At 45.2% G+C, this 23,745-nt stretch overlaps 1 protein-coding gene across 2 annotated transcripts in view; it reads right to left on the bottom strand.

The window, feature by feature from the left end:
- Positions 1-23,745, bottom strand: part of CACNA1E (calcium voltage-gated channel subunit alpha1 E) — a 464,222-nt gene that overhangs the window by 260,898 nt on the left and 179,579 nt on the right. For both annotated transcript variants that reach the window (XM_084851293.1, XM_084851292.1), the window contains 3 exons: positions 10,649-10,752; positions 8,136-8,288; positions 2,231-2,412 (listed from right to left, as the gene is read on the bottom strand). In XM_084851293.1, coding sequence (XP_084707419.1) covers positions 2,231-2,412; positions 8,136-8,288; positions 10,649-10,752 — 439 coding nt within the window. The remainder of the gene's footprint in view (positions 1-2,230; positions 2,413-8,135; positions 8,289-10,648; positions 10,753-23,745) is intronic.

The following is a 23,745-nucleotide window of genomic DNA, read 5'->3' as shown; positions in this document are numbered from 1 at the left end:
GCTGCCTGCCTCACCCGTGGGTGTCTGCCAGGCCTTGAAGCGTAGTTACATGATCAAGATTCCTACCAGAGTTGTGTCATGTACTTATAATGGAATTATTCCACTTCAGTACACATACTACTGGAATTCATGGCAGGAGGATGGGGAGGGAGGAGGAGATGGGAAGGGACAGGAAGAGTTTGATGGGGAACGCTGAGAAGCCTTACTTTAGATAATTACCAACTCTGTCTGCCCTCAGCAGACTTGCACTGTCAGGAGCCTAATCTCTGTTACCAACTTGTCTGCCTTGCTAGTTCCCGCTTGGCCAATGTTGTGACAGCAGCTGCATGGGTTTGTAGATCGTGCCAAATGGCAAAGGTAGAAAATTTTTAAAAACACAGAACAATGCAGATATTCCACGGATGCTTTCTTATTCATTGTTGCAGCAGCAACAAACCTGAAAGAATAAGCTGTAAGCCGGGAACAGCGCCCAGGAACTGAATATGGCTGGTAGTAGTTTTAGACGGTAGTTGTTTTAACAGAGTTGGCGTCATGACTTATCCAGCAACTGGGCCACTGATTCAGAGGAGGGAATATCTGGATGCCAATAGAGACCCCGATACCAGCCTGGAAGAACATATGGCTTAGGAGGAGCCACACAGATTTGGTGACCCACCAGCACAAGTCTGGAGATGAGAGAGGAAGCAGCACTACCAGACACAAATCCTTGGGCCGCCCCCCCCCCAAGGGCAGACACCTGGAGCAGACAGACACCTGAGCAGACACCTTGAGCTTTCTGAGGAGCTGTCCCCATCAATTGCCCCAGTCTCCACATTCACCCAGTCCTCCTTGCCTAAGATGCCTAGGCCAAGAAACCACAGAGTGCTGAAGCAGTGTTAGGCTGCAAGCTAGAGGGTATGCCCTTTTAGGAAGTTACACCTCGCTAAAGAAGGCAGGGCATGCATGGCTCACACATCAGGGCCTGCACTAGTATATAAGGCTCAGTTTGGCTCTGGCATTTGTTGGAGCAAGTTATCTGCCTCAAAGCTATCTGCAGGCTATGAGAGGCTACCTGCTTTTTCTAGTCAACTTTGCCACAACCACCACACTATTTTTGTCCAGCTAGGGATCTCTGCTACTTCCAACTTTATGCCTGTCCTGTATAACTCTGGCGTTTCTCCAGCAGACTTTGCCCTACCTCATGGACCTCAAGCTGCAAAAAAGAGAACAGTTGTAAGGAGTATGAGAGGTGTATCCCATGCTGTACACACGTATTTCATTTTTTCCTATGTTGCCTCCAGTGCAACAGGTTTTACAGGTTTTTGAAATCCCAAAACCTACAAAATCTGCTTATCCGAGTCGAAAGCGAGATAAATGTAGACCTGTGAGCAGTGAACCCTTCCCCCCGACCCCAAAAAGCCTTCTGAAAAGAATAAGAAAAAAACCTCCATCTGTTTCTAGCCTAAAATAGCACAGCTCCTTAGTTCGGAAAAAGCTTTGCTGGCTTTTCCCAAGGCTGCTCATCACACAACAGCGGTGAAAGGATCTGATTGCAAACATCTGACCTGCTTTGAAAGTATATCCACAAAAGTTACTAGCCTACAAAACAAAACAAAAATTCAGCCTGCCCACGCACGCATACAAATTGACATTCTAAAAGAAAATAAATACATTATTCCAATTACAAAAGTTTTCCCACTTAGCCATCTGGAAGTAATTCTTACTCATCACAGGCAACCAGGCAAGTTGGTCTGAACAAGCCTGTTTGTCTGCACTGACAAAAGTGTTCCTGTACCAAACATTATGGGTTAAAGGAGGGGGAAATGTTGCTGCATCAGCTGGCTTGTTAGAATAATGCCTGAGGTTGTAAATACCAAAATCTCATACTCCATACACGTTATGCACTTTAATATAGGAGCACTGAAAGAACTAGATGCAATACTGTATAAAGCAGTAGCAAACTAACTTGCAGTGGACACATCAGGGATCAGGTGAACTGGGCAAGACCTGTGCTACATGAGATAGGGAGAGAAATGAAGTGAAAACACTGTAACCGTGGCTAACCAAAGACATCAAAGCGAAGATTAAGTCGAAGGTCTAAATGACCATCAGTCAGTTGTACCCAGCCAATCTCAGTATCCACTTGGTTCCATCCAAGGCCCACACTGGACACATTCTAACAAAGCACATTCTGTGCCCACCCTCTGCTTCCCACCAGAGCATCACCATCTTCTTCAGAGGTCTTACTCACATTGTACAGAACTGTAGTCCATCCTTCCATGGTAATGCACTGGAAGACGGTCAGCACAGCAAAGAGGATGTTGTCAAACTGAGTGATCCCATCGTTGGGACCGATCCAGTCTCTGCATTCATAACCAGCAGGGCATCTCTGCACCCCACAGGGATGAGGCGGGTCCAGCTCTTGTAATTCACCTGCAGCCACACACAGATTAAACCAAATGGGACAGAGATGAATAAAAGAAGCAAGAGGCTTTCACCAAGAAAGGCACCATAAAGCAGGACGTTCCTACACCTCAGGTTTTCGGCTGCGCCCCAGGGAATGTTGGCGTTCGATGGTTATCGCCTGGGCCAGTGTAAGCAGCAGGCATCAGGAGGCAGCCTCTGAGAGCCCGGAGCCAGGAAGCATCGCCAGCCCTTGACCTGCCCGTAGCAGCAGGGACTGCCACCTCTCCCTGTCTCTGAATGGCTGAAGCTGGGTAAGAAAGCACCTGCCTCTCCACCTCCCTCCGTTGGTGCATGTGCCGCCACCTATGGCGGCGCCTCACCCTCAAAGCAGAGGTGATGCAGCAGCAACTGCTGGCTGCTGCTGCTTCCTTGCTACCAGCAAGCGAGAATGGATGGCTATTAGGAGGAGCGGCCAGCGAGGTGAGCAAGTGGGGGCTGCTGCTGCTGGTCACCAGTGCCCCAGCTTGTCCACTCCAGCTGGGGAACAGAAATGGTGGCCGGGAGCAGCCTTAGCCGTGCCATTTGCATGCTCGGTCTTTCTTGGCAGCAGCTCCAGAGCAGCCTGATCAGGTGAGTGATCGGCAGCAGCAAGCTACAGTTGTTACCTTTCCTCTGTCCACCTTTGGTGCTGATGGCTGTCAGGGTGGACACTGAGCCCATAGAATCCCAGAGTAGTTCTGATTCTGAGGAAGAGGAGCCGCTCCTGGGAGAGGAGCACGCTCATCCTTCCCAGGGCCAACAGCTGACAGAGATTCCTCCCACCAGCATTCCTGGCATAGATAGCAGTCCCGGGAGTGAGAGAGCATGGGAAGCAGACTTGCTGGACGCACGACGCCGACGCAGGGAGCGGCGCCAAATGGAGGGCACGGAAAGGAGGCGTAGTGCCCGGTTGGCGTGCAAACAACGGTTGCGCCCAGAGGATCCAAGGGAAAAGGGGAGGGACTCTCCCTAGGCCATAAGTTCAGGATCTGCCAGTGATTCTCCTTCAAATGGGGACCAACTGTTCCAATTTAGGGCATAGGTACTCTGCTGCTCATATCTAGTTGCTAACAGTAGAGTTGTTAAGTTGTAAAAGAGGAATAAAGCTTTGAAAAGAATCCCTTGCCTGTGTCTGGACTTGGCTACTGGATTAGACTGAGAGAGGCCTCCAAGGAGCCCTTGACAATGGCACAGGAGGGGTGCATGGGGCACACTGGGTGGCATGTTGCCAAGGACTCCTCCAAACTTAGTTTGCCCTGGCTATTCGGGGTTCTTTGTTGAGAAGATCAGTGATGGCAGACTTGTCCTCCAACACCCTTGCAACACACAGCCCCAAGGGAGCACTCAATGCATTTTAGGATGCACTCTCAGTTCCCATGGGGTAACAAGGAGGCCCACCAGACCTGGCCAGTGCTCTGCATGAGCTCGCTGTGTGCCCTAAAACATGCCCCAGGAGTCTCTGCAATGGGGGTTCCTTGGCAGAAGAACAAGAGTTCCTTAGCAGGAAAGTTGGTGGAGAAAGGGTTCACTGAAAGTACAAGTCTGAAAACACTCTCCCACACCAAGCATCCCAAGCAAGGGCTGTTAGCAGCAAACTGCACTATTAAAAAAAGAGAGAAGATGCTAGGGAAAGCACACAACCCAAAATTAGGTCACCTGACAACTCATCCGTCCCTCCTAAGACAAGGGTCCCCATCCTTTTTGTGCTGGTGGGCACGCTGGAAATTTTGAGAGAGTGTCATGGGCACTCTCAGAAAATGGCTGCCAATGGGGGCTTGCCCATTCATAAAACGACTGCCATGGTGGGCATGGCTGGTCACAACATTCTCATTTCTAATAAGGCAAAGTGGCAAGACTAAAAGAAAAGAAAAAACTTGCCCATGAACCTAAGTAGTAGGCAGAGGTGGGGTCCAAGCTCCAAAACGGGAAACTACTCTTTTGAACCTCAGTGAAGATGGTGCTGGAGGGCAGCCCTTTGCTTTGCAGCATGCCAGCCTTCCAACTGGAAAAAAAATCTTAAGAAAAAATAAAACCAGGAGTGGCAGGAAACCTGGGAGGAGGTGTTCATGAGAGCACATCGAGAGGTGTATGCAACCACATTGGTGCTTAAAGGCACCATGCTTGATACCCCAGCAGTTATGACAGCACCAAAGAGCTCTGCTCCCAGCAGACTGGGCCAATTCAGACATGATTTTATATCTGCGGATTAAGAAGCACAACTTGCCCACGCCTCTCAATCACCACCCTTGAAATGACATGCAAAGAAGTGACACTGAAATCTCACCCCCATCTCGTATATGTGAGAAAAGCTCTGGAGAATGTAAGTCCCACCACAAGCAAGCATAGTTTCTCCCACCTTTACACATTATTTCAAACATCATTATTTCTACACTGCTGTGATGGAGCACCAGGGAAGGGTGGATGAGCATGGCGTTTCAGACAGCTCTTATATTGCAACAAAAATCGTTGCAAAAACTGTAGACAGCTGTGCTGGTCCATAAGAAAGCATTCCAAAGCCACTGTATCATAATTAGGGTTGGGGTAGAATTTAATTTGTTCCACGTTTGTAAGTGAACCAACCTAATTCTCACTTTCTCTGAATTATGCAATGTAGTTCTTTGTTCAAAAATTGCATACAAAAATGCATATATTCAGAAAAAGTGCATAGAAAAAGTGGAATGTTAGGGGAAGTTTCATATAAAATGTGCATGCTAGGGAAAGTTGCGTGTTCAAATAAATGTGAATTTTCATGTGGCTTTTAAAAAAAATTGCAGATGGATGCAAAAATTGGATGGAACAAACTTATGATTGAATATATGCAAAATTGACACACACCAGTTATAAATTGATTTGTCCACCCCTAATCATAATGCCTTTATAAGGAATAGCACAAATGTCACAAAGTTGTTATCAAGCTTTTGAATTCTCAGAAGTCTTTCGTGGGCAAACAAAGGAGTGTGTGTGGCGGGCGGCGGGGGGGAGCTCCTCCTTTTCTCCCCTCCCCCTTTTTGTTTGTCCCACACCTTACCTGATGAAGAGTTCTAGAGATCGTGAAAGTTTGCTCACAGCTGTGTGATATTTTGGTTGGTCCTAATACAAGCTGTATGATACTGTGGCTCCTATATGGCAAGGATCTCAATGGAGACACAGTGCATCTCAGTGCCCTCAGCACACATAGATGCACAATGCACCTTCTCCATGGGAGGCGGGGCCACCCCAACATCAGATTTTGCGCCTATTGTGACAGTCCCCAAATACAGAGCTTCACCTTTTGCCATAGGAGTAAATGGCAGCCATTAAGAAAGTAAAGCGATGTTCCCGGGAACACTGTTGGGGTGTGGGCTTAGCCTTCCAATTGCTCTTAGTGATCCCAATTCCTTGCAGGAGGGAGTAGGTATCGCCCCTCCTCCAACAGGCTAGACAAATGTAGTCCATTTACTTTCTCCCCAGTACTCAATGGAAGTCACTCACTAAGCACTGCCATTAAGCCTGACCCTTCAGTAGGGATTAGTGTAAGTGATGTATTCTGAATCTATGCAGTTAATATACTGGTTCTCATGATCCCCCTTACCACAGAAAGGCAAACCTTACAACCACAGATACCACCTGGTAGTGATTTGAGTTTCAACAGCGTTCTGGTTTTCAATGTGCAGTGCTGTTGGAGTGGTGCTTCAAGAACTCAGGATCTTCCTCTTTTTAAAAAATCCTCATCATGAAACGATTAAGTTAATGTTGACGCCCAAAGCATCAGTACTGCCATGAAAACATCCACCCACACAGCCAGAAAAACAACAGCCCCCCAAACAAAACAAAACAAAACAAAAACCTCTCCTGTGCCGTTATTTTGTTGTTGGGAAACCTGGCTAGGTTTAAGAAAACCTCCAAAGTGGTGTGTGTGTGTGTGTGTGTGTGTGTGTGTGTTGGGGTAAAGTCTGCAAAGTGTAAGCACATTTCCATGACAATTTAAATTTTATTCTGCTTGACTAGGAATTTTCTTTCATTATCTTACTTTGGGGTGGTGAGGGCTACGAAGGCTGGAAGGAACCTTCGGAATGGGAACTCTTGAACCCTGATGGCTTTTCACAATCCATGTGCTTGCTAAGGTGGCCATGTGTTTTACTTTAGAGAGAACAGTGCAGTATCTGAAGGACTCTCAGGGGACAGTTCTCAGTTTGAAAGGCTGCCCAGTCCAAGTCCGCTTTAAAGAGAAAGAACCTTAAAAAGGAAGTGCAGGGAGAGGCTTTTAGCACCTAGACACCAGACTGAGCAGGCACAAAGGAGCTTACCTGGTCACTGTCTTCCCCACTATGGTGAGATTGTTGCATGTATTGTAATTACCTCTACATTTTTATCTATACGTATCAATTAGCACATGCAAATTGTATGGAAATCGGCATTCTCTTTTGTCCTCTGTTGGATGCATGTCCTCTTTTTTGGCAAATCCATACCTAGACACCCTAGCACTTGTTCAAATGCTTCCTGTGACTTAGGCTGAGTTCTCACAGTGGTGGTAAACCTGTGCCTGGGCTGTACCACTTCAGACTGCTGGCTGGGGATCATATGACTAAATGCTCCTCCATACAAAATAAATCTCTTTATAAAGAAAACTACCAGAGTACGGAGAAGGGTCCTAGCCTAACATGCCAATTTTCTATGGAGGGATTTTTCTTATATGAGGGTGCATTTAGTCATGTGATTCCTCCCACAAGCAGTCAATCCAACACAGATTGATCAGCTCACAGCCAACTAGATCTAACACTCAAGGCTGGCCCTACCAATTGGCTAGATATGGTGCCCCCTCCCTCAGGAAACAGATTTCGGGAAGAGGAATCATCAAGAGGAGAGCAAACTGTCATTATTTAATCACACACACACACACACACACGGGAGGAAGGCTATTTGTGTTTTCCACCAAAATGAATTAGGCTGCCGCTATTCTCAGCGGTTCTCAAACTGGTCTCAACTTGAGTGTCATTTTCTTGGTAGAAAGGCAGGGTACAAAACAAACCAACCAATGAATAATAGCTGTGGCTACAGATGAAGGCACTGATCATGCACGGTGGCCACAGTTATAGCCACATAGGCCGATAATCTACTGAACATTACAGCTAACACAAATTACGTTGTGTTAGCGTAAGCTACCTTGAGCACGAAACTAATGGTGTTGGTTGGTGCAGTGGGCTTTCTGGGAAAACCCCTTGCGCCAGCAAGTTCTATTGGCATTGTGCAGGGCTGGCATCAAGCGCAGGCATGGTCAGGGACCTGCCAAGAGCCCACACCCCAACGGGGGCTCACTGACAAGAGCCCCCTGGAATTGCTCTCTCTCTTCGCTATTGCAGCCTGCTTGTTCACCTGCCTCGCTCTGGACCAGACAACAGTGGTGATGGGGAGGAGGAGCAGGAGATGCCATGGCCTGTTTGCTCGCTGGCTCTCTGCATATCAAGCAAACAAGTGGCAGCAATGATGAGAAAGAGGAGGAGGAGAAGCAACAGCAGCTGGAGACAATGGCAGTGAAGGCAGATGCACGGAGGGAGGGGGCTCGCTTTAGGTGTCTGGCCCAAGGGCCCTGAAAAGCCTGGAGCCAGCACTGGTGCAACACAATTCGTGTCAGCAGTTGTGTCTTATAGGATACTGCCCATAGGGGCTGCATTAAAAAATCCAGGAACTCCAGTGAAGTCAGAAAAGGAAAGGGGACACATAGCACTCCTCACCTGAATTGTTGATGTAGCAAGCCCGGTGCAGCTTCCCACTATAGAACTCCAGGCCAATGATGGCAAACATCAGGATAGCAAAAAAAAGGAGGAGGCCTATCTGGAGGAGAGGCACCATTGCCTTCATGATGGATTTGAGCACAATCTGTAAACCTTGGAAGAAGAGAGAAGGGGAAAGCACAATCACAAAGAAGCACCATGGCCAGATCCAGTCAGCACAATGTCCCTCTGCCACAGGAAAGGAGCCTGGGGAGGGGGAGGAGGGGGAGCGGGAGGAGCCACTCCAATCTGAAGAAGTCAGCATAGACTGAAGCAGGGACTGAAAGGTTATTTGTTAATGGAAAGGTTCGTCCTGTGCAAGCACCGGGTCATTACTGACCCCTAGAGGGACGCTGCTTGCGCTGGCATTTTCATGGCAGACTATAGCGGGGTGGTTTGCCATTGCCTCCCCCAGTCATGACTACCTTTTCCCCAGCAAGCTGGGTACTCATTTTACCGACCTCGGAAGGATGGAAGGCTGAGTTGACCTGAGCCGGCTACCCGAGACCCAGCTTCCGCTGGGATCGAACTCAGGTCGTGGGGAGAGTTTCGGTTGCCATACTGTCGCCTACCACCCTGCGCCACACAAGGCTACTAGAATACTTTGGTCTGGGGGAGGTAAAATTGGGCGGGCACATGACACAGAACTGGGAGAGACCAAATGACCATTCCTAAAACAAAGAGCTGCCCACCCACCAGAAAAATCCCAAGAGCTTCCCAGGCAATTCAGGAGACAATATGCCACTCACCAACTGCATTTGCACAACAGAAAGACACTTTTAAAGGAAATAGGTCAAGTGGCTTTACAGTCCTCTGCTTGTGAGCCAAATACGTTTGCTGAGGAGGATAATAGTTAACAGTGAAGCCTCTTGCATGTCCATGAGCTAGAAGCATAGTAAAGACTTGCCCCTTAAATCTTCCCTGATGGAAAGGGTCTCAAAAAAAGGAGGTCTCAAAATGTACTTTTTGGAATTTTAAACCCCACACTCCGACCTACGTTTTGAGTCAGAATCAGAACCCTTCAGAGTTTGGTCTTACCTCACTGTTGCCTCATTTCGGCCTTACTAAAGGCATCAGGAACACTGGGAACCACATTTGCCATGGCTCCCTGTGGCCCTGAATGCTGCCACACATATTTTGGGAGGTCGTGCTGGCGCACACATCACTACACAGAAGCATTGCCGACTCATCAGTGGCTGTAAGTTATGGCTTCCACATGAACCCGAGAAAACTCTGGCCTGCCTCCTCAGGCTAAGCCAGCAGTCTTTTTAAGAGACAAGATGGAGCTGTTGTCAAACTACATATGCCTGCTTACTACTAGCTGGCCGGCCTGCCTTCCCAATGCCTTTCCTACCTGGCTTCCCCCAATGAGCTGGGGCTAGTGGTCATGTTTTGACCACCAGCTTGAATGCTCCCGCTTCCCCAGATTTTTGAGCAGTGGATCAAGTCAGGTGTGGGAAAGTGCTCCTCACCACTTGGCAGGGTGATACACACCATCAGCTCACCAAAAGGGGACATGCCCACCCTAAACCCATGATAACGAGCCATCTGCTAGGGTTACTGAGTCTCAAGGTTTTTCCTTCTTCTCAGCATCTCCAGGAGTTTTACCTTCTTTTTCCATCATCTGCAGGACCCAGCCAGATCCGATGAAGAGTTTTTGCTATTTGCTCCATTCATATGTCCATCATACTTCACCCCTCAACCACTAGACATAGTCAAGTTCTAATGTGGCCCAACAGGTGCCATTCCGTTCCTCCACCAAGCTCCTGTCCCCTCAGCCCACCAGGCTCCTTCCGGAGTGTCAGGGTCTGAGGTCCCTAAAGACAGACAACCCTATATGTTAGTCTCCACCTCATATTCCTACTCCTTCTGGCGCCAGGTGAAGACCTTTTTATTCTCCCAGTATTTTAGCATTTTAGCTTCCTAGTCTTCTGGCTTTAGTGTTTTAAGAGCTCAATCCTATGCAGGTTTAGACAGAAAAAAGTCCTACAATTCCCAGCGTTCCTCAGCCACCATAGCTATGCTGGCTGGGGAATGCTGGGAATTGTGGGACTTTTTTCTGTCTAAACCTGCACAGGATTGCACCCTAAATCTGTATTTTAAATCTCTGCATTGCTGCTAGGTTTCTTTTTCTGATTGTACTGTTAAATAGTGGTTTAAAGCTTTCATATTTTATATTTTTTTATGCTGCGCTTTGTGGTTTTAATTTTTGTGAACCACCCAGAGAGCTTTGGCTATTGGGTGGTATAGAAATGAAATTAATTAATTAATATTTAACACCAAAAGGCCCCTCAAGTGTGAACCCAGAACTGCTTGGGCTTCTTCTGCAGCAATATCCTTAGCTGTAATAAAATACTTCTCTGAACACACCACAGGGTATTAGGGATGCACAGTGTAAACAGCAATCCTGCTCTGCAAGGAAGCAGGAGGAAAGCAAAGGGATGGGGGGTGGGGGAGAGGAGCCAGACACTTACTAGGAATGCCTGAGACAAGCTTCAGGGGTCTGAGCACGCGCACCGCTCGCAGAGTCCGCAAGTCCACATGGGTGTTGAAATGTGTCCCTGCTGTGGCGAGGATGCTGGAGACAAACAGGAAGAAAAGAAAAGTTACTAAACATAGACCTCAGGCAATGCAGATCTGCCTGCCTCCTCCCTGCAGGAGGGGGCGTTACGCACACCAGGCACCTGACAGCCGGAATTGGTGCACCTTATCCTCCACTGTGAGTCAACAGCCATTTCTCAGTCTAAACTTAGCTGAGCAGCAATTAAAATATATACACTGGCTCTGAGGCTCCCATTTTCCAGCTCAATCTGATTCTCAGGAGCCACACCAGCTTAAATCTAAGCTCGATTCCTCCACACAAGAGACTTGCGGGTTTGAACTGGGAGCCCTGGCGACTGAGGCTGGGACGGAGGCTGTGTGTGCACAGGCCTCAGGGCTCTCTTCTGGCAAAGGGAAGAGGAGTGTGAAACTCTGGCCTCTTCAATTGGCAGGCAGTGTGAAGCTTCTGGATTGCCAAGGCCTGGTCTGAATAATAGAAGCCTGGTCTGCCATATACCTGATTGTCAGAGCAAGGCTTTCTGCTTGTTGTCTTCCAGGTTCCAGCAGCTTCCCAGCTTTCTGCCCAAGCCTTCAGATCTAGATTCTGGCTTCTGGCCTGGCTGTGCATAGCTGCAGCCTGACTCTGACACCCAGAATGAGCCTTTACTAGTCTCATTCACACTCCCAGTACCCCCTCTTCCATGACGCCTATGGCATTAATCCCTCAGCCTAAAGCAGTTTAAATACATGCTCACAATAATCTCTTATTACCCTGGCCTCTCTCTTCTCCTCTCCTCTTCTCCCTGTTGCCTGCCCAGCTGTTAAAATGTAGGGCCAAAGTAGACAATGCAGAGGAAATGCATAAACAATCTCCTGACTTCCCCCCATCCCTTTTACTGAAAAGCGGTGGGAAGTTGCCCATTTCACTGGACTGGCCAGCTTAACCATTTGTCTTCTCATTTGCTCCCTCCAGATCACCCTTCACAAGCTGTTCCCCGCTTCAAGTAAAACAATATAAGGACACCTTCAAGTAGGGTGGCCATGCGTCCTACTTTACAGAGGATCATCCTCTATTAGGTTGTGGAATACCCTCCCCTTGGAGCCCGATTGGCACAGAAGTTGGTTTCATTTTGGCACCAAGTTAAAACATGGCTTTTTACCAAAGCCTTTGAGGGTTAAAAGCATTTCCTAAACGTGCACACTGTTTTAACTGTTTTATCGTTTTAGATTTTTAATTGGTATTAGCTTGTTTAATGGTTTAATATGCTATGTAAGGTTGTATACTAAATTGTAAGATTGTTAAGGTTATAGATATAGTCTTTAAAATAGAATGACATTGGAGACCGGGGGGTGTTGGGGCTTAAATTCAATTCGTTAGGGGGGAGGGAGAGGGAGGGGGGAGCAAGGGGGAAGGAATTTTTTTCTTTTTTCTTCGCTTCCTTTCCTTCTCCCTTTTCCCTTTATCTTTATCTTTTTCTCTTTCTTTTTTCTTCTCTTTTTCTTATTGTGGTCTTCTCATCAGAATATTGTATTGCTGGGAGATGGAAGCATTGATGAGGTTGTTGGTAATTTGGTACTGTTTATTTCATTCATATAAAATAAATAAAAATATATTCAAAAAATGGTTTAATATGCTTTAGCTGTTTAAATTATTTATTGTTTTATACTGTTTACATTGGGGCCGCGGTGGCTTAGTGGTTAAGACGCTGAACTGCGGACTGGAAGGTCGGCAGGACAGCAGTTCGAGACCCGAGTGCTGCGTGACGGAGTGAGCTCCCGTCTTCAGTCCCAGCTCCTGCCAACCTAGCAGTTCGAAAGCAAGAAATTGCAAGTAGATAAATAGGTACCGCTTTGGCGGGAAAGCTAACAGCGTTCCGTGCACCTCGGTGTTCAGTCATGCTGGCCACATGACCACGGAAGCGTCTTCGGACAGCGCCGGCTCTTCGGCTTAGAAACAGGGATGAGCACCGCACCCTAGAGTCGGACACGGCTGGTTGGGGACACCTTTACTTTACCTTTTTACTGTTTACAGCTGTACGCCGCCCTGAGATCTTAATGATATAGGGCGGGATACAAATGTTTTAAATAAATACATAAATAAATAATAAAGAAGACGCATTCTTTATTTGAAGGTTGCACAGTTCATGCCTGGTTCAAAGATAAAGACCAATAAGAAGGGACAACAGGCCTCGAAGTTGCCTTAGCAGGCACACAGGAGGCTACCTGGTCACAGCCACTATAGTGAGATGTAATGTATTTCTGTTTAAATTACAGTAAGTAATTCTAAAAGTGCGCCTATACATATCAATTAGATATCCACATTTCATGCAAACCTATATCGTCCTCTTTTTTTGGTGATGCATTTCCTCTTTTTTGTGACATTCAGTACATACATTAATATAGCCTTCCCCAACCTGGTGCTGTCTGGATGTTTTGGACTACAACTTCCAACACCCCTGACCATTGGCCATACTGCCTGGGGATAATGGGAACTGATGTCCAAAATATTCAGAGGTCACCAGATTGGTGAAGACTACTTAATAGATTGTAAACACTGTTTTCAGAACTTTACAAGTGCTTACTGCTAGTTACATTAAAAAATAAATTAAGATATATCGTAAACTGGGGGAAGGCTCTAGAAATGGCATTAATGGAGGAGGGCTGGTTAGATAAATATGGCAAACAAATATAATCCTTTTAAAGTGCCTCTCTGTTATAGAAGCTAAAGATTTTTGAATAAGTGGTATGTAAAACCTGTGCAGATTTCAACACATATATAGAAAGGGTAATAGGGTGTATTAGAAAAAATGTGGTGAAAAGTTACTATATTTTCTAAATTAATGTTGCATGGTGATTGGAAATATATGTAATATATGTAAGATTATACATACAAAGGCTTTTAAATTCATTTATTAATAGCAACAAATTTATGTGTAGCCCAACACTGGAAAGTGTTAAAGTGCTCACACTTTAACTATCAGATAATGAGACATTGTCGTTATGCGAAAGCTAACAGATCTTATGCAGGAAGCTTCAGAACAAAAGCAAGCCTATAATCATAAAACAGATTTACTGGAAAGTAAGCCCCACTGGACACAATGGGACTTGGGATGCTTTCCAGATGGAGGGTGCCAAGTGCTACCAGTAAAGAGGCACTGTGCAGGTATTCTATCTTTTCCTCCTTAACAGATTTTTTTCTGGTAAGACAAAAGATGGAAGAAGCAGTAAGAAAACAGGGTAGGGTTACAAATGGAAGGTGACATTGTCTGGACCCCCTGTAAAATTCCATGAGTAAGGCAGGGCAATTGAACAATAAAAGCCTCATTTGGAAGCACTTTTACTTCCAAGAAAACATGAACAGGATTGTGTGGCAAGGCTCATGAAAACTAGGCTCACTTTCAGGGGTTTGCAGATGTTGAGAAAGAAGAATGTGGCCTAAACCTGATAAGTTTCAAATCATTTATTGATATATTATAAAGAATAAAGACGTTTGTTTTGGTAATGCATACTGGGCTACATTAAATTATTTTACACTTGACCTTTTTGGAAGATGAGACTGGAAGATTTAATCATTATTACTGCCATTGATACTATTGTGATGATGTTAATTTTCTTTTTGTAAGCATGGTTTTCTGAAAAATCAATAAAGGGAAGTTTAAAAAAAAATCACATCAAGCAATATTTGGTGGTAACTGTAGCAGATGGGAAACTGACAGTGAGACATACCCTAGAGAAGCTCATGGCTTTTCACCGATTTGGTTCGCATGACACACTAAGCCACCATGGGTTGTTTCGGGTTAGCATGTTGTGATGTCTGAACCTGCAGTGGTTTTTTTCATTGTGGGTTGTTTTCCACAAACAAGCCACCCTGAGAACCCATGGCTTGTTGTTGGGTTGTTCAGGGTGGCTTGTTGTGATGTCTGAATCTAGCAGGGCGACTTCATTGTGGATTGTTGCGAATGGCTAGAGGGCTGCCCAACAGAAGAGGTGAAAATCCCTGCTGCTCCTCACAATCTTGCTAGTGCCACTGCTATCCTCCCTCATCCCTTGTCAATGCCTTCCACCCCATGCTGCTAAAAATCTATAAGAAAGGATGCTAGAGAACGTCCAGAACACATTCACAACTTTTTATTATCGATATTTTGGTCTTGTGCAAGTGCACACATTCAAAAGTCCACTGCTATGAAATGTGCATAATTTCCCCCTCTGTTTTACTGTTCTGGCATGAAATTTGCATATATTTACATATTCCACTCACTTCTCTCCCTTAAAATTTGTGGATACTTACTGATCCACTTCATTTGTCTGCCTTGAAATTCATGTATCTTTACTGATCCCCGTTACTGCTCTGCCTTGAAATCTGCATATCTTTACTGATTCAAATCACTCCCTCCTCTGCCTTGAAATCTGCATAGCTTTAATGATCCCCCTCACTCCCCACTCTTGCCTTGAAATTTCCGTATCTTTACTGATCCATCTCACTGCTCTGCCTTGAAATGTGTGTATCTTCACTGATTCCTGTCACTGCTCATGTGTATATCTGACAACAGAGACCAGTGGAGGGAAACGACAAGCACAAAGCAGGGGGGAGACAAAAGCAGCTGGCGGCTGCAGGACAAGCAGCTTTGGGGACAGATGTAAATACTTTGGTATTACATGAAGCAGCCTTAGAAAGGTATTCACTAGCAAGGCAAGCACCAAAGTTGAGGATGAATTTCACAAGGACATTGACAAGAGAGAGATATCGATATGCTGGGCTAAATCGCAGACAGTCTTGCGCTCCTGCACACTTGGGCAAGAACCCATATAATTTTTTTTAAAGTTTGTGAACACATTACCACAACCATAAGGGCTCAGAAAATTACATGCATTTGGTGATCTGATGGGAGAGGGGGCAGTTTCCCTTGTGAGCCAGAAACCCAGTGGACCAATTGCAGAAACGATGCTGATGTAAGGAACAAGGAAACAAGGATTTCTGCTGCAAAGCATCTGGGATATGTGTTGGGAGTGGGCTGGAGGACTGAGGGGGAAACAAGCACCTGATTGTCTGCTGGGAGTAACAGGCAAACCACCAACCTGCTGTGGGTTATTCTCAGGGTGGCTTAGCATGGCGTGTGAACTTGCCCATTGTGTCTACCCTGGCTGAGAAGAAATTGTAGTATCAGGTTCTGGATTTTATGGACTCTTAGGTAAGGTACCCTCAAGGAGTCCCCTTAATCTAGAAGAGAGGAGCATGGAAATGAAGAATTTCCTCACACTGCTTCCGATTTTGTGTCCTACATGCAACGTGAGAATAGCAGAATTGTTGGAGCAGTGGTTAGGATCCAAGTGTGGGGAGGGAAGTACACTTTACTGGGGCCTCCGGGTTCAAGGTCCAGCAACCCTTTTACTATGAGCATCTCCCCTATATGAGAGAAGGTTACAACAGCTGGGACTGTTGAGCATGGAAAAAAGGAGGCTAAAGGGAGACATAATAGAAGTGTACAAAATTATGCATGGTGTGGAGAATGTGGACAGGGAGACATTTTTCTCCCTCTCTTAAAATACTAGAACCCAGATGAAAAAGAACTGAATAAAATCTGGCAGAGATTCCCAATTAAAATGCTATCCTCTAAAATTAGGGAACAAACTATTAAAACGATAAAAGGCTGGTATCTCACTCCAGTACGCCTATCCTATATTAACTCAGACAACAATAAACTCTGCTGGAGGGGATGTAAAAAACTAGGCAGCACACTACACATGTGATGGGAATGTCGGAAAGTGAAGAAAATATGAGATTTTGTTTTTCTAGAAATTGGTAAAATAATGGGACAAATTATGGGGCATATCAAAGCATATCATATTCCCAGAATTAGCATTACTGGGAATATTTCAAGGTAATAATGAGAATTTATTTCATAAAACAATTATAAGATTTCTAACAACTGCAGCTAGATTGCTAATAACCAGCAGATGGAAATATCTAAAAGGAATCTCACTTAAAGCAAGGTACAACAGAGTACGGCAGATTGCATTATTAGAAAAAAATGAAAAATAAAATTAAATTAGTAAAGGGACAAAGAAAAAAGGACAGTTTTACTGAAGAATGGTACAATTTTATTGTTTATACAAATGCAGAGAAACAATGGCGTGTTCCCTGTCACTACAGAACTCTGGTTCTCACAGAACACAAAAAGGTACTATACATGATTAAAATAACAAATAAGAAGGTATATGTATTAACAAATCGTAATGCATGCTTTCAAATACAAACAAACAAAAACAATCAAATTCAAAGTGAAAGTTTAGTTTAGGTTACATATTTGTTCTCAAGAATATGTACATCTTATTATTGTTAATAGAGTAACATGGATACCTGTAAATTGTTGTGCAATTTATTATGCAGTTGGTGAATGAAGTTCTACAGACAGATAATGTACATGTATTATAACGGAAATGAAATAAAGAGCAGTTAAAATAAAATTTAAAAGCCCGGGGTCATCCCATGAAGCTGATTGGTGGGAGATACAGGACAGATAAGAGGAAGGATTTCTTCACAGAGCGCAGAGTTAAACTATGGAATTTTCTACCTCAAGATGTTGTGATTAGGGATGTACAGACTGTGTAAAATCCTCTCCTTCTGCGTTTTGCGGACTGTGAGGTGCCTTTTATTCCATCGTCTGCTCACAGATGGATGCGAATTTTTTTCCCGTTGTGCGGAAAAATCCATAAATAATTTTGTAAGAGGTTTCGTAAGAATTTACATAATTTATCTTAGTATGTAACATTTAGGGTACTGTCCCCCATTCCATCCAACTCCTCCTCAGCAGAAACTTGCGTATTTTCTTATGAATAAATATGCATAAGTAAAAAAAAAAGTTAAAAAGCAAAAAAAAATAAAATCCAAAAGTCCACGGACTCCCTGCAGCCTGAGGGGGTCGCCCCACAATGGATTTCGCAGGTTGTATTCTTAGAAATCCAAGCTCATTTTAGTCCATCTCGAATTTCTCCAGCATCCCTAGGTGATGGCCAGCAATTTGGATGGCTTTAAAAGGGGGGTTAGATAAATACGTGGAGGAGAATGCTTTCAATGGCTACTAGTCCTGATAGCTATGTGTTACCTCCAGTACCAGAGGCAGTATGTCTAGGTACACTAGTTGCTGGGGAACATGGGGAGCAGGGTGCTCTTGCAATGTACCTATTGTGCAGATCTCATGAGATTTGCTGGAGCCAATCAGAAGCAGAACAAGCAGCATTTTGAACAGTGAATTGCTAGTCCAGGCCCTTTTCTAGAATGGAAAGAGCATGCTTGCACAGTTAAAACTAGAACTCGTAGTCCAAGAAACAGAGAGATTTGTACTTCCCTGTATGACATGATCTCTCAAAATCTACCATTCCCAGAATTCCCTGTGCATAGGCAGGAAGGAGGGAGAGCTGATGGGAGGGACAAAGCATAATAAACAGGGATAGTGATTGTAGGTACAGCGGGGAGCCAATGCTGCTAGTAGGATTAACAGGCCCAAAAATATATGTGAGATACACACACACACACACACACACACACACTATTTCCTTGAATGACTATAAATACAAATAATGACATTGTATGTATGTATGGGTTCATGGTATGTGTGTGGGAGGGGGCCTATGTTGCAATTTTGTATGGGCCCCCCAAATGTTGTTTGGACCCAGGCAGTCGTCCCTTTACCATTCTGGAGACCCCAACAAATGCATGATCTCAGCATTTCCACCATGTGGAACCATCCTTGAACATTTCTATTCCATTCCTCAGCACTGTCTGGACAGGAGACTGATCCTCTTCAAATGTTAGAGTGTTGGTACACAGAGCATAAGCAAAGTTAATGTGCAGACATTGGTATGTGGCAACAATTCTGTGTCATTAAGAGACACTCACAGTAATAAGAGTTGTTCGTAACAAACCCAGATTTACCCATTTATGCCACATGGAAAGTTCTCTCCCACCTCATAGCCAGGACATAGATGGTGCCAGTCCATTTGCCATCCCATATAATTATATCCCAGCTTTTAAACTAGTCAAGATGTTGCTCTTTAAAATTACTACTTTTCTTCATGGCATCAATTTAATCTCCCCCCGGGGCACAATCAATCCAACGTGGAGACAGCCCTAGGAAGGTTGGAGTCTTTCCCCAGGTAACAAGTGACAACTTCTCAAGATTAATGTTCTTCAAACCAGGGGGCACATGCTTGTTTAAACTGTCAGTGTCAGGCCTTTACTGCAGCTGCCTTCAGCTGCTGCTTGTTTGTGGGTCTTTCTGCCTTCAGTCTTGTCTTCTGTAAGTAAAAAGCATGTTCTATTGGGTTGAGATCAGGTGACTGACTTGGCCTTTGAAGAACATCCCACTTCTTTGCCCGGAGAAATTCTTGGGTAGGTTTTGCTGTATGTTTTGTGTCATTATCCATAGGCAATATGACGCAGCGTCCTATCAGTTTGGCAGCATTCGGCTGAATATGAGCAGAAAGTAAAGGCCTATACACTTCAGAATTCATCCTGCTGCTTTGATCAGCAGTCAGGTCATCAATAAACACCAGTGACCCGGTTCCATTGGCAGCCATACATGCCCATGCCATAACATTGCCTCCACCATGTTTGACAGACGATGTGGTATGCTTTGGATCATGAGCTGTTCCTTTCCTTCCCCGTACTTTTCTCTTCCCATCATTCTGGTACAAGTTAATCTTGGTTTCATCAGTCCAAAGAATCTTATTCCAGAACTAGGCAGGCCTTTGTAGGTGTTTGCTGGCAAAGGCTAATCTGGCCTTTCTGTTCTTGAGCGTTACCAGTAGTTTGCACCTTGTTCTGAAGCCTCTGTATTTACATTCATAAAGCCGTCTCTTGGCTGTAGATGTTGACAATAGGGATGTACGAAAATCACTTACCTTTCTTGGATTATGCTGATGGTGGGGGGGGAGGCGCTCCGTCCCTCCCCCCGGAATCCTGGACGGGGGGGAGGCGCTCCGTTCCTCCCCCACCCCGGAATCCTGGCCAGCCGGCTGTCTGCGGCGACATCCGGCCAGTGGCTAGCAGGGACACAAATGGCGGCCGTCCCTGCAGTCAGCCGTGATAGGCTACGTAAACATTTACGTAGCCTATCACATTTTTTTAAAAAAACCTAGCCGTGATAGGCTACGTAAATCTTTATGTAGCCTATCATGGTTTTTTTTTTACTGGAAATGGCGGTGGCGGCGGCCGGTTGGAAGACCGGCCGCCGCCGCCCAGCCGCCGCCAGGAAGATCCACCCAAGGTAAGTCTCATCCCAGGGGGGGCAGGCCGTTCCGCCACCGATTTCGGGGGGCCGAATGCGCTGGCATTCGGCCTCCCCGAGATCCGTGGCGGAACTTTCGTACATCCCTGGTTGACAGTGAGATGCCTACCTCCTCAAGAGCGTTCTTGACCTGGCTAGATGTTGTGAAAGGGTTCCTCTTCACCATGAGCAGCATTCTGCGGTCCTCCACTTTAGTTGTCTTCTGTGGTCTTCCAGGCCTTTTGCTGTTGCTGAGCTTGCCAGTTAATTCCTTCTTTTTCAGGATGTTCCAAACTGTTGTGTTGGCCACTTCCAATGCTTTTGCTATCTCTCTGATGGGTTTCTTTTGTTTCCTCAGCCTAATGATGGCCTCCTTTACTCGCATGGACACCTCTTTGGACCTAGGGATGGCGGAGAATTTCTCCACGAATCTCCGGGAGGCCTAATGCCAACGCATTTGGCCCCCCGAAACTGGTGGTGAAATTCTCCGCCGGCCCCCCGCCCCCCCCGGGATGGGACTTACCTCATGCGAATGTCCCTCTCGGCAGTGGGTCCCGGCAGCGTTTTGGCGGCGTTTCGGTGGGGGCGGCAGCGGCAGCTGGTCTTCTGACCGGCTGCTGCCGCCGCCATTGCAAAATAAAAAAGGAAAGTAAAAAAAAACAAAAAACACCCGTGATAGGCTACGTAACGATTTACGTAGCCTATCACGGCTGACTTTGGAAATCTAGCCGTGATAGGCTACGTAAATCGTTACGTAGCCTATCACGGGTGTGTGTTGTTGTTTTTTTACTTTACTTTTTTTTTCGCGGCCGGGTAGACGAGGCGCTCCTCCCCAGCCTGAATTTCGGCAGTGAGGGATGGGGCGCCTTCCCCCCGGCCTGAATTTTGGCCGGGCGAGGCGGGGCTCCTCCCCCCCTTGCCTGAACTTCGGGGGGAGAACCGAAGTGCCTCCCCCCCACCGCGAATCAAGCTGCAGGACCAGGTAAGTCCCTTTCGTCCATCCCTATTTGGACCTCATGTTGGGAGTTCCAGTGAACAGCTACCAAATGCAAATGTAACACTCAGAACCACCTCTATGCCTTTTATCTGCTTGCTTGGTCATGGAGTATCCAGGAAACAGGCCACACCTGGCCATGCAGCTGCTTGTCAGCCATTCGTTTCATTACTTATGAGCCACCAACGATGGGGGTTTGTGTATGCCACTGGCTGTCCTTCCTGAATGGTTAGTGCCCAACTTTTGTCATACCCCTTGAATTACAGCTGGAAGTTCTGATTTCGCTCCCATCTGGGTGTGTTTCCTTTCCATTCAAATGTGGTGGTGTACGGAGGCCAACTGCCAAAACAGTTATCCTTGTTCCAATATTTCTGGCCCTGACTGTATACCAACCATTTCTGTCACCTAACACCAACTCTTGAAAATATATCTGCTTAAACCTGTGTCACTTTAATGGAATGGTGGCTTCATCTAGAATGACAACCATCTAGAACGATAACCATCTATATACATCTATCTCTAGAAAACCAATAGAAAACAACAGTTATCTAAGATTTGATAACTCACATCCCAGATCCCTTAGAAACAATCTCCTGTATGGACAGTTTCTCAGACTACGTCTAAGATGGAACTGTACTAATGAAGGTGATTTCGTACAGGAGTCCAAAATACTGAGTCAACAACTAAAAGACAGGAGATATCCAAGGACAGTGATAAGCAATAGTTTTTAGCAAAACTCTACAATCAGCACGCACTGACCTTCTGAAGAAACAGAATAGATAGAACACCATCAAGCCATTTAAACTGTAGCTTAACATTCAATTATGTAACAAATAGTTTACAGGGACACGTAAAAAAATACTGGCACATTATGCAGAATATTAGTGGCTTCCAAGAAAAGCCTTTGATTTCTTTTAAAAGAACAAGAAATACCAAGGACATACTAACGAGGAATGAATTTGGGGATTCTGAGCAGACGCGTTCTAATATCTTACCGAGGCTACGGCTCCTACAGGACACCATCTTTGTGGCCATTATGTCTACTGTAGGTAGACTCGCAGGATGGCAGAATTTGAGGATCATGCCAATCACACAAAATATGTCTTAAGACTATCTTGTAACACTAGCTATGTGATTTATATCATCCAATACCGCTGTAATAAATTCTATGTGGGGAAAACGTCCAGGACTATCAAAATATGTATAGGGGAACGCCTTTGTAACAGCAGGAATAAAAAAAAAGACCATGCACACTCCTGGAAAATCATTTTTTAAAGAACCAAATAACTCTGTAAAACACATCAGGTTTGGGGCATTACAGAAACTCACCATACATAATGAAATAACCCTGCGGAGATATAAACTAGAGTGGATTTTAAGGCTAAAAACATTGACTCCGGAGGGCCTTAATGAAGACCTGGATTTCTTCCCTTCTTCTAAAATACAGAGTTTTCTAGACACCCCCTAACAGTGTGGGGCACGTCCAGAAATGAAAGACCTTGAGTTTCATTAGCACAACTATAGGTATATCTGAGAAGAATTAAGAATTAACTGCTGTTTATTAATCATGTCACCATAGAAGCAAAATGATTCTTACCACGTGTTGTTGTGCACCCCAGACACAGAAACAGGAGAGGACTTATAATGTGACCTATTTCAAAAACTTGAAGACATACATTTTTCAGAGATCTCTACAGGCCACATTAAAAAACCTTCAAGTGAGTATACATAGCCATAGTTGCAATATGTACCTGCAGTTTAAAAAGATATTTTAAATGTTTTGTTTATAAATGTAAACTAATGTGTTGTATTGTCCACTTTTTATATAGCACCTGAAGAAGGCCCAGAAATACATGGTAGAGGGCCGAAATGCACTGGGCTACTCCGAGGAGTAGAACTTTATTTTTTACATTCTAGGACTCTACCTCTCCTTTTTACCATTCAGCTAGAAGGATGCTAGGATCTAGGGATGTTTGAGGAATTGTGGGGGGGGGGAGAGCTCAGTGAGTTTTTGCCAGCTCAGCCCCCTGGACTCTGGCTTGTGGATCCTTGATTTTGTCCAACTTGACACATGCCAAGTCAGGCAAACTCATGGTTTTCCACTTTATTTGCACAAAAATGTGACTATAAATGTTTACAGAAATGGCGATTTGTGCAAAATCGTGGGTATAAATATTTACGAAAATTGTGACAGAATGGCAGCCCTAAATACCACAATTTGCACAAAATTACAATATTTATGGCCACCATTTTGCGCAAATCATGGTATCTGTAGATATTTATATAGAAGGTGGGAAAGCTCTTGAGTTTTGGGAACTGACCCACTGCTCAGCCTGCCTTATAGTCCAGCTCTCACAGCCATACATTACTACTGGGAAAACCATAGCTTTGATGAGATGGACCTTTGTCGGCAAGGTGATGTCTCTGCTTCTTACTATGCTGTCTAGATTTGCCATAGCTTTCCTCCCAAGGAGCAAGCGTCTTTTAATTTCATGGCTACAGTAACCGTCTGCGGTGATCTTGGAGCTCAAGAAAATAAAATCTGTCACTGCTTCCATTTCTTCCCCTTCTATATGCCAGGAAGAGATGGGGCCAGATGCCATGATCTTCGTTTTTTTAATGTTGAGTTTCAGACCAGCTTTTGCACTCTCCTCTTTCACCCTCAACAAGAGACTCTTGAGATCCTCTTCGCTTTCTGCCATTAGGGTGGTATCGTCTTCATATCTGAGGTTGTTGATAATTCTCCGGCAATCTTAATTCCGACCTGTGA

The sequence above is a fragment of the Heloderma suspectum genome, chromosome 4 (assembly GCF_057233095.1).
Source record: "Heloderma suspectum isolate Gila_16-S chromosome 4, 16-S_ref, whole genome shotgun sequence".
Classification (NCBI taxonomy): Eukaryota; Metazoa; Chordata; class Lepidosauria; order Squamata; family Helodermatidae; genus Heloderma; species Heloderma suspectum.
Note: the sequence above shows the minus strand (reverse complement) of the source record. Positions and strands in the feature narration are given on the sequence as shown.